General features: G+C 39.6%; 1 protein-coding gene across 1 annotated transcript; it reads left to right on the top strand.

The window, feature by feature from the left end:
• Positions 1–776: 776 nt before the first annotated feature.
• Positions 777–9,949, top strand: CEP68 (centrosomal protein 68). Its single transcript, XM_053461022.1, has 6 exons — positions 777–867; positions 3,887–5,173; positions 6,799–6,921; positions 7,505–7,601; positions 8,155–8,328; positions 9,699–9,949. The coding sequence occupies exons 2-5, from the start codon at positions 3,941–3,943 to the stop codon at positions 8,322–8,324; spliced, it is 1,623 nt and encodes a 540-aa protein (XP_053316997.1). The 5' UTR covers positions 777–867; positions 3,887–3,940; the 3' UTR covers positions 8,325–8,328; positions 9,699–9,949.
• Positions 9,950–11,492: the final 1,543 nt, after the last annotated feature.

Genomic DNA, 11,492 nt, shown 5'->3' with positions numbered 1-11,492 from the left:
AGTTGCAATTTATGAACTATGCATTATGAAGACCCGCCACCCACCAGCTCAGCTCACCTCACCTCACCTCACCGGCGGTATGAGTCTCCCATACAGCACGCATTATGAGAACAAGGGCAAGCATCTGGGTGCGGTACTTCTGTGGCGCCCCCTTCCCCATAACAAGCATATATACTATCACTCTAACACCACATCCTTCTCCTGCCCCTCCATCTTGCCTTGGTTTGACCTTGATCAACTATGAAACTCCATTACATTAAAAGTGCAGATGATGGCAGGAACGTCCCTTTAATGCATACACAAGATAAAAAAAGAAGAAACCTAGCTACACCGTCTATAACCTAAAACCAGTGACAGTTTAACTCCTTCCAACTGTCTGTGTGTCTGTGGGGGGGGGGTCCTCACCTCTCTGGCACTCGAAGGGTTAAAATTATATCAAATCGTAGTTTGCTGCTACTTAAAGCAATGTATAGCAGGCTAGCCACACAGCTAGTTATTGTAATGAAGGAATACCTACCCTCCCTCAATATATCGCAAGACTGTCACTGGTCTTCGCCACAGAGCCATTTATTACACCCACCCCGGACAAAGGGGACTCCCAGCTCAAACAAGCAGAGGCAACGGCCATGTGTTGTCATAGACATTCCCAGCGGCCATGTTGCGACTGGCATTGGTATATTCCTATTGCTTGTCATAGACATTCCCAGCGGCCATGTTGAGGTTGGCACAGGCATTCCCAGCTGCCGGGGCTGAGAGTCGAGTTACCGATGGGTCACCGGAAGAGGTGTTGGTTTGCAAACCAGTCTTGTCATGTCTGAGTGAGTAGGAGGCTGCCAGTTCATATCAGCATACCGCCCTATCGCTAAGGTAATGTTTGTGTTGCTTAAGCTTTATAGACTCCTATCTGATGTATGTTGCGATAATGTGAAAACTCCCTATAGCGGACTAATTAGAAAGCAGTATCAATGCATTGCAGTTATTTATGTCCTGGATAGTTTTCTGATTCTAAAATATGTTTGGAATGTTTTATTGTTGTGTATCTGTATTTAGTTTACTATATGAATCACATCATGTAGTTATTATATATATATATATATATACACACACACACACACACACACATACACATTACTGTAGTATCTGCAGTTTAACAGAAGCATCCTCAGAGGTGACACAATCACTCCTTTAAAAAGAAAAATAACCTATGGCTCACAAAGGGTTAAAACTTAAAGCTACGATTTCATGGCTTTATCTAACAATTAGCGAAATCTAACAATTAGTATTAATATAGCTTCTTCCGGCAGGGTCTTTGCGGACAGTGATCGGCACAAGGGGGAATATTCACCAAAGGGAACGTTGCGTTTCCACTTCTTGACTTCTTTATTCATTTTGAAGGGCCATCACTGGCCCTGTATAATAATTAATGGACAGACATGTCTCTGATTTAATTATGCGTTATACAGCCAGCCAAGCAAGTAGATGCAAGCTGAGGCTGGACCTTCATAATGTATGGTGGAGTCAAGAAGTGAAAACACTCTCCTTATGACTCTCCCTTTTAGTGAATGGACCCCCAAGATGGTTTCTGGCTGTGTTCAGTCGTGACGGTTACCTCTGTGGGATATTGTAAGCAAAACCAGCTTTTTCATGTTTGAGAGTCAAAGCCAAATTGATCGTCTATGGGGCCGACTCAAATTCCGCTAATTTGGACGTTTAGCTTAAACTTAATCTGAAGTGTCAGGAAAACTTGCTGTCGTATCTTGTGAGTCACATCTCGAAGACAAGGATGGTAAAATGTGCTTGTGACGATAGAACGCAACTGTAGTAAACACTGGATATTCTGCTTCTAAATCTCACCGGCAGAAACAACAGGAATAGAAATTCAACACATAATAAAGGTTTTCCCATCAACATTTTACCAGTATACAGGCCAGGTCTAGAAAATACCCATGCCAGAGTAACTTTATTTGTGTTTCTTGCATGTTTATACCCCCTATATTTAACGTTTCATTATATAATGTGCATTTAATTATTATTATTCATTGTTTTTTATAGCGCCATCGTATTCCGCAGTGGTGTACAATGGGTGAACAGGACATGACAAGTACTATATAGCATAACAATGTGACTTCCAGAAACAAGCTCTGCAGACACAGCTCCTTGTGTGATTTCCATCCTTATTGGGACTCCATAGTTTTCCCCCGTATATAATGGGCAGCTGTACCTCTTATGACCCCTTACTAAACATGAACTTTATAATTAGAAACCTATTTGTGTTATAAACATCTTGAGTTTCTGCCGAGATGCTGAATCACTCATAGTCTCGATGTGCGATTAAGTAGAGAACTGAAAGGCTGAGTGATATTCGTGACATATACGCGTAAGAAGAACGATAATAGGGCTATGCCATTGTATGAATTGTATTACATATCTGAAAATGTGTATGCTTGTGACCTAAAGTAACACCAAGCAGCTTTATTAAATCAAGTGTGTGGCATTTTTAGTTATTTAATTTTAGTTATTGATGCAGTCCAAAAATAATTGCTGTTTAATGTGTGGTTCTCAAAGGGTTAATGGAAGTAACATTAATGCGTGACATATAACCATTATATTAAAAGTGTACGTGTGTCTTAAGTCTCACTTTTAAATAATAGAAACATTCGTAACCTAAAGGTTATCACCGTTAATTATGAGTTTAGTGGCTATTTAACCCATTGTAAAGAGTTCCTATGATGGCACGATATAAATCAATAAACAACAAAGTGTGCTTTTGGCTCATTCATATAAATAGATATTTTTACTTTAGATTTTGCATCCCTCAGGCATTTATACAATGTAAATGTAGATTGTACAAAACTAGGAGCCACTGGGGGGAAAAAAGCATGATCCGTAGTATTCCAGTCTCTAATTCCCAGTCCTTTGGGGTCTGTGCAAGCTGAGGAATTTAACCATGATTCCAGTGTTTGTTTGGAACGCCAGTGTAATTATAGCGTATGGTTTTATGTAGCATAAGGGATCACATGGTGATGGGCATTGTGGCATTTGAACTCCTAATAATGAGTCGTATTCCCCGGCATGTTGTAACTTGCCTGACACGATCAACATGCCAGAAGGACCTAATGAAAGCACCAACCATGCAACTCTAGGTTTTCTGGATTTTCTTTTTATAAGAATCCAGCAGTTGTACCGAAATACCTGCCTGGTAAAGCAACAATACCACTCGCCACATAAACAGATGCCCGTATCTGCATATGGTATGTTATATTATGTATCCATCAAAATACAATCTCATGACTACAAAAGGTGATCCTTTCATTCTACCCGTGGTTTAAAATGTGCTCAGGTGCAGCGAGATAATGTTTTTTTCTGCTAAGAAGTAGGGCTTGGATGTGGCACTGATGGCAACGTGAGCTCTAAATGAGTCATTGATTTATAGGTTTGGGTCACAATTCGTAAAAAGGATCCTCGTGGGAAATTTTCATCCCCTTAGGGGTCATTATACATATCAGCCTTATGGGATTCTGAAAATGCCACATGAGCCACTGGTTTAAAAAACAAAAGTATACCCCAATTTTTTTGTACTTTAAAAATGCTTGGCACACAGACTACATTTTAGTATACTGTTTATATAGCTAGGCACTAAGGCTTTGTGGGAATATTAGGGTCTGTGCACACCAGGTACTGTAAGATCTTGGGTATAAAATGCACCCACTTTTCCTGCCTTAAAAAAGAATTGTACAATCATTTCTGCATCTTTTCTTTTCTTTCTTCTGTTGAAATAGAGTTGCAGCAAATGTTAATGCCCAAGAATATGTAACTAGAGATTGCTAAATTAATAACAACGTTCTCTACATGAATAAAACATGTTTGGTTTTCTTTTGTTTCTTAGGAGTCATGCAAATTATTTTCAAAATGCATAGAATCTTTGTAAATTCTATATAGTATGGCTTTTACCGGCGAGAAGACTACATTTCAGTTGCAAGATTACAGTCCTCTGTCGGTACACACCACAAGACATCTTTCTGAATCCATGCTGTCAGCACTTTCTGAGACAACTGGTTGCAATGATGACCTTGAAGAGGACAGTACAAAATCAAGGACATTCATAAATTCCTCGTGGTCATCTAATGAAGCTTCCCGACTTCAGTATAACCCATATTTAGGGGAACGCAAGTCTCTCTATTCTAGTTTCAACAAGAGCAAAGATTTGGAGGTTCCTTTGCGTAAACCCAGTTTCCAAGAACAGTACTGGGCATGTGCGATCCCTGATACACCGCCGCCATGTCCTGACCGAGCATCTCCGAGCTGGAACCCCAATAAAGAGTATCAGGAACTGCTTGATTATACATATCCAATAAATTCAAAGTACTTTATTAGTAAGGATAGTGAGGAAACTGATGCCTTATTCCCTGACTCCGGAATAGGTCTTGACAGCTGTAACGTTTCTTTTGACAGCAAGTTACATTCTGCTGGTTTGCCATATCAGGAACACACATTAAAAAGGGACAGATACACAAAGTCAAACGATCTGAGTTCACCATATGCCTTTTCAACCCCTTTACAGAAAACATCCGCAGGTCACCGTTTGCAGCATCGCTCTGAGTCTTCAAACGAGGAGTCTTTTGAAGCGCTATCATCTGGTGCCAGCAAAGTGGACTTTGTCAGAGAATCCATGTATAATTTTGCCCTTCCAAAGTACACACTATTCAACCACTCCAGATCATCGACAAATAGCGGGATTTCTAAACAACATCTACAGCAATCGCATCGGTTTATTCCCACCACAAAAATCCTCTCGTTACACAATGATACGGACAGCGATGAAGAATACCTGTCTTTGCCCTCAAACCTTAAGGAGTTGGAGAACCTGGCCGCACATTTAAAGCACTTGTCATTAACTGTTAATAAAAGTACATTTTCTGATTGTGCACAAGATGGCGAAAGCAGACGCCATTGGCTACTAGTAGGAGATTCCGAGGGCCGTAACTCACAAGATATCAAAACACGTAGCGTGGCTGGCCAAGGGTATTTACGAGATTCATGCTTTGAGTCAGAGATCTCTGGGAGAAAGGAGACTGGGACACCCTTCACTAACTTCTCTTCTCTGAGGGATATGCTTGATAGTCCAACAATACACAGTGTCCATGAGAATAAGTCACTAGTTCAAAGCATTCAGGTAAAATTGGGTTTGGTGTAAAAAAAAGTAAAAAAAATAAACAAAAAACCCCCTATTATTCATGTTGCCTTTATGATAAGGGAATGGGAGGCTATTTGTGTAATGTTACATAGAAAAATAGAATTTGATGGCAAGTAAGTACCATTCAGCCCAACCAGTCAGGATAACATTATGCCTATTGTATGCATGTTTACATTCCCTCACTGTATTAGCCTCTACCACTGTCGGGAGGCAATTCCATTTATCTACCACCCTCTCAGTAAAGTAAACAGGTTTAAGTACCAAGGGTGACTTTTACTAGTTGAATAATGACAGTTGTGATCTAAATGCTGTAGTCAACCTCCTCATCTTCGGTTAACTTAAAATTTTGTAGACTTTATGAACCGATTGCCTTACTTGTTATATTAATTGTGTGAAAGCCATTGACGGAGGGAGGTTTCTGATAACAAAGCATCGTGTGGTAGGTTGTAGAGTATGACCTCGCATATCTAAAACCTTAATGTTATAAACTGTTGGGTAGGGCGATATTAAGTAGCTTAAATATAAAAGCTGTCTATAAATTGTGCTAAAAGATTTTTAAATATTTTTTGTAATAAAACATGTATCGAAACCCTTTGGCCATTCATATATCTAAACATCCTTCTAATATGTTTTTGTATGATTTATGAAATATTACTAAACTTTAAAAAAACTGCAATCAGGAAGGGGAAGTCAGTTGGACGCTGGATACACCAGCTTCTCAGCAAGATACAGGAAATGTTAGTGCAAATGTTTTATTTTATTACAAGTGTAGTGTATTAAATGTATTCCAATGTTTTAACCAGTTGAGACAGCCGCCTATGCTCTGTTTATTTTCATGCTCTGTTGATTTAATTGTACCCTTTTTTTTCAGAACGAGAGTTTAACTTTTGGTGGCTTGTCTAAAAATCATTATAATTATGTATTATTATGTAGCACCATCATATTCCGCAGAGCTGTACAAAGAGTAAACAGGACATAAGAAAAATTGAAGCCGCAGATCTGTTGACATACAATACTTTGCAGCATTTTTATTGTTTGGGTTTCGCTTATATGACAGGTCGCTCCTGGAGAGGTTGAAACGCACATTTGGGTTTAGGTGTTTTATAACCACATTTCGAGTAGAAAAAAGGGAATGCTGTTAATGCGTAGTATATGGTATTTGTATGTGGTTTGCAGGCAGCTGATGATGCACAATGTCTGATCCCTACGTAACAGCAGGGGCCGGACAATTTTAAGGGCAGCAATGCTGTTTTCAGCACATGAAGAGAGAGAGCATTGCGTTATTTGTGAACGCGAGGCCTCCATTCATTAAGGAAGTGTCACGTAAACGTCAGACTTCCAGCGTTGGGAGGGATAACTGGCGGGTAGTGGTATGCACACTGCTACTTTTGGGCAGGTATTTCCATGATGGCATTGAACGTCATGAAGGATTTAGAGGTTAAGCTCTTTCCTTTGCGAGGGAGTGCATGCCTTAAGCAGGCACAGAGTTTACTGCCACCTAACTGCATTACACAGAATAGTCCTGGCAAATAAAGGTTTACTACTGTTTGAATTAATAACTTGATGATCATGTAACATATTCTGATTTTCCTTTATTTAAGTAGAAATTTTGTCATCACCTTGACCAACTCATCCAGTGGCTTCACAGCGTTAGCAACATAGCAAACAAGTGGAGCGCTCCAAAGCCTGATGTGGAAAGCATCCAATCTTCACTGAGCCTGTACCTGGTAAGAGATTCATCCAGCCATATGGCCATAGATCAGAGCTTCTACACATTCACAATTATATCCCTCACAGTTCAATTTCATGGCCCATGAGGACAGGTGGATCGTTGTCTGAGAACTTGACTGTATTGGAATTATCTCACAGCAATTACACAGACGTCTTACCTTTGTTCTACGTCTTCCTAGAAACATAGAAAGTGTTGGCAGACAAGAACCATTCGGCCCACCCAGTCCGCCCAAATTTATGTATTAGAAATGATGAATGCGTTTGCAATTCCATTATATAGTATACCATATAGTATATATATATATATACAATAAATAGTGTATGTATATATATATATATATATATATATTTTTAAATCCTTAAAAAAGACATTAATGTAATATTTAATATTGGTCTCTTTATGTTATCGGGTCCGGTACACGCTTATACTGTAATAAATATTTTCCCTTCGGTAGGTATTCCAGCATTTTATTCATGACACTTTCAAATATTGTGGAATTTCCTTTTTTCTTTTAGCCTTACAGGTTGCTAAAACGCAGTAACAGTTCATGTAACGTCTTTTTTTCTATTTTATTGTAGAAATTTAAGAAGGATATAACAGAGAACCAGGTTTTGGCTGACACTGTAGTGAAGGATGGGGAGCTACTCCTGAATCGCATGTCTGCCAACTCCTCCAGTAAGCTCTTCACATGCTTTGAGGAAACTTACCCCACCTGTTCCAAATGCTTGTACCAAAAAAACCCCCCAAATTTCTGAACACTTTCAAAAAGTGATAAAACACGTGCTACATTCATAAGGGTGGATCTATGTATCGTCAAGCTAGCATATCCCAATATATTTGCTTTATGAATGTATCTGCCATGGCCTGCCACTAATCCTAATAATAAACTCAGCAACACACCAGAAGAAGACATTGTTTAGTGCTGTCACTGGTGTGTTATATATTAAAACCATTTAGTCTTTTTAATACAGAGCCCTGGTGATTTTCCAAATACAGTCCAAGTTAGCTGACAAAACCGACCAGTGTCTTGGTGGAAGTGGCCTGCATTAGGCAAAAGCAGATGGCTACTGATTTTTAACAGCATGAGACAACAAAGTCTTAAATATTTTACCAACAAGTTGTTACTTAAAACCCCACAAATGCTTTGTATTTCTATGTGTTTGCTGTTTTCATTGACAATACAGTTAATTTAAGTGACACTTTTCTTTTCTGTATAACCTCTTACTAGTTTTGAAGGACACCCTTGCGTTGGTTTCCAAACAATCAAGAGAGCTTGAAAGACAGGCCGAGCGCTTGTATGCTTCAGTTCTTGACGCTATGGATACCGTCACCGATGACAGCTCAGGGAGGCCAAGTAATCTGAAACAATGCGTCTCTGTGGGGATGGAGTCTAGTTAAGTAGGTAAGTAAAGCTGCAGAAACCGACAAAGGAATGCAACCTGAGACATTATGGAGAAGTCTTAATGTGTGGAGACGATATCCTTCAGGATTCCCGAACGCAAGAAATGATTTAGATTTAAATGCATTTTAACAGATATTAGGTTGTAGGAGAACCCAGAGCAGATGTACATACCTGTACTAAACTTGGAAAATATTATGGATGAAAAAGCTTGGTTTAGTGCAAGTTGTTGATATGACGATTACAGCATCTCTGCAAGCTAGACTCACCTCAGGCACCTATAACCTGGTTTCTGGATGTCTTTTAGGCACCTACCATTCACAGCTAAACAACCGTACGTTTTGTGTATTCCATGAACACAATGGTGGTAGTTTTGGGTTCACAAAGCACCAGCAAATATTATTAGGTTTCTTGTGTGAGTATATGTATGAGTTATGTCTAGTTATTAGACATCCCCTACCACAGTACTTGTGCCATGTTAACACAAGGCCTGTTGCGTGATGTAGAAGTCATGGAAAGGGAATACATTAGAGAGATTGCAAATTTTATCATTTTGGGTACCAGTTAATTTGGCCAGAACATGGTGTTTGGCCTGGCATATAGGGGCACAAACATGTTGCATAAAATAACGAATGGGATCTGGCAAATGTTTGGAAATGTGCACTTTTAGTAAAACAAATTGTATGCCTGGACACAGAGATGGCACTTTAAATACAAAGTAGTAGTAGTAGTGGTGGTGGTGGTGGGGGGGGGGAGTTGCAGTCAGCTGAATGATTTTTTTCAGGTAGCTGTAATCATATGAAAAGAAAAAGTACCAAGTTTTGATATTTTTTATTAGACAGATTGTATACATAGATGGAACAGTACAGGAAACAATAGATATAACACAGAGGTATTACAAGCACATTCAATTGCAGGGAGGTCCCTATCCAAACGTTTACAGTCTAGGGAGAAGAGACAAACAGTGATGGCAGCTGATGCCTTTTTGGTGCATGAGGATGAATGGAACTACTCTAAATGGTCTTAATGGGAATTCCGTATAGTTTTTTTCACTTCCCCACTGGGGAGTTTGTAGATATAGTACACGTGATTGACAGTTCAAATCCGAGAGCTAAATAGGGTGCAGGGACATGGAAATGGACACATGCAAAGAGGCAATTATTTCATAGTTATAAAATGACAATCAACAAGAAATTTGATGACATCAGTTTGCTGAATTGCTGTCCACAGTCAACTTCATATTTTTATATGGATTGTTAGACTTGATTTTTTTTGGGGGGGGGCACCTAGAAACAAAGTGCCGGCTCTAGGCTGTTTGTTTAGTGGAAGGATTGGTTGTATTCAAGTGCCCTCATTTTTTTCTTCTCCAATAGAGCACAGAAGACAACTTTTTCTACACCTGTTTGGAATGATAAATTATAATCAAAGTGCGCTGGGAATAAAGATTACGCGACAAACCCCTCTGCTTAAATAGAAGCGCAGCAAAACATGGAGTAATCGGTTTTGTTTCAATGGTGGTTGTCATTGATCGGTTGTGTTACTGTAAAATATACTACTATAACAGTTGTGCCTTTATTGTATCAATCATGTCTGAGCATTGAAGACATTAAAATCCTATTTTACAGATGTTTGCGTGTCTATGCTGTTGAATAAAATGTTAGGCTGCAGATAACTGGCAAAAATAAGAGGCTTCAACAGAGGACTGGCTAGAAACAGGATTCCAATAGGATCTATAACTCGTTCCCAAAGTGGGATGCGTGTTAAAGGGGGAAGTCACGTTGCATGGCCCAGCATCAGAAGCTGGAATACAACCTCCCCAATGATAGAAATTAACAAGCTGGGCATTAGGAACTTGCAGATAACTGTTTCTTTCACGACCCATACTTAATAGATTTTGGGGCAACCAGTATAGACTAGTGTCTTCACATAGCCACAAGGTTGCAGTTAAGTTTGAACTTATTAATCAATACATGCAATCAGGAAGCCCTTGAATTACGGTAGTATAAGGCAATGCAAACTAACCGCACACGTGTGACCTAATGAACCTTCATGTTTAAGAAAGCAGCTAATGGCTGGCCCATGAAGAATAGTTCTAAGGTCTGATGTACCAAGAGTGATCGAGTAGCATTAGTTAGTCCCATTGTAAAAGCTCCAGTTTCTGATCCATTGATTTAGATGCAGAGGGGGAACCTATTTATGGGCTAAATCAGAACCGAAAGAGCGCACACACGTACCATCACATGTAAAACACTGAGGTAACGTAAAACAAACAGTTGTGTGCTGGACTAGGTTATGTAGCAACAATATCCGTGCGTATGCAAGGTGATCAGGTTATTAATAGGAAATGTGGAAAAGCAGTAGTGAAGTACAAAAGTACAAAGTGAAATGGCTTGAAATCATCCAGCATTTGGTGGTAAAGAGTGCATAATCATCTGATTTAACATTACAGTCACTCCTTTCAGCTACACGAGGCATATTCAAATGGTCTAGAACATACATTCTGAAAGTCACGTGATCTTGTGTGCATTCATGTCTTAGGTTTTGTTAACAGTGGAGGGTTTGTTGAGATCTTATGAGGAAACGTGTTAAAAAAAGACAACTGGAAACGATGTCCTACAGCAGAGTTTGAGCCTCTGGATAAAGCTTTGATGACTTTTACTGTCATAGTCCCCTAGTGTTTACACAATGGCATTTTCAGTAGGATCCATCTGCACAACATACAGCATTTGGTCGTAGAGTTGTAGTTACAAACGATCATCTGAACTATGGAGGTTCTTCCAAGGCTAGCTTCTCTCGCACGAAGGCTTGAGGCGGCCCAATTACAACGCATAGTTCAGTGAGCCAGCTCAAGAACTCATTGATTTACACTAGGCATTACAAAGGGCCAACCTCGCCCTATTTGCAGTAGAAGGTCAATGGGGTTAGACCAAAGCTACAGTATAATGTTAAGAAACACGACACGCCGGCAGTTGTTAGATTATCGGCCTTCATCAGTCTCGGCCAGCTGCTTCTTGGTAACAGATGGCAAAGCAAACACTCAGTAGGGCAGCATGGCAAAAAAAAAAACCCAAAACACACAAACATAGCTCGAAGAAACCCCGATGTGATATCACTAGGCTGATGAACACAGCAGCAAATTATGGGGTAATTTAACACTGCGTGGACCA

The sequence above is a fragment of the Spea bombifrons genome, chromosome 3 (genome assembly GCF_027358695.1).
Source record: "Spea bombifrons isolate aSpeBom1 chromosome 3, aSpeBom1.2.pri, whole genome shotgun sequence".
Classification (NCBI taxonomy): Eukaryota; Metazoa; Chordata; class Amphibia; order Anura; family Pelobatidae; genus Spea; species Spea bombifrons.
The sequence above is the reverse complement of the archived record's forward strand: the minus strand, read 5'-3'. Positions and strand labels throughout refer to the sequence as shown.

Coding starts and splice junctions, on each gene's coding strand:
- CEP68 (XM_053461022.1), top strand. CDS start 3,941: ATGGCTTTTACCGGCGAGAAGACTACATTTCAGTTGCAAGATTACAGT. Junction 5,174..6,798: donor CACTAGTTCAAAGCATTCAG/GTAAAATTGGGT, acceptor TTATTTAAGTAG/AAATTTTGTCATCACCTTGA. Junction 6,922..7,504: donor CTTCACTGAGCCTGTACCTG/GTAAGAGATTCA, acceptor ATTTTATTGTAG/AAATTTAAGAAGGATATAAC.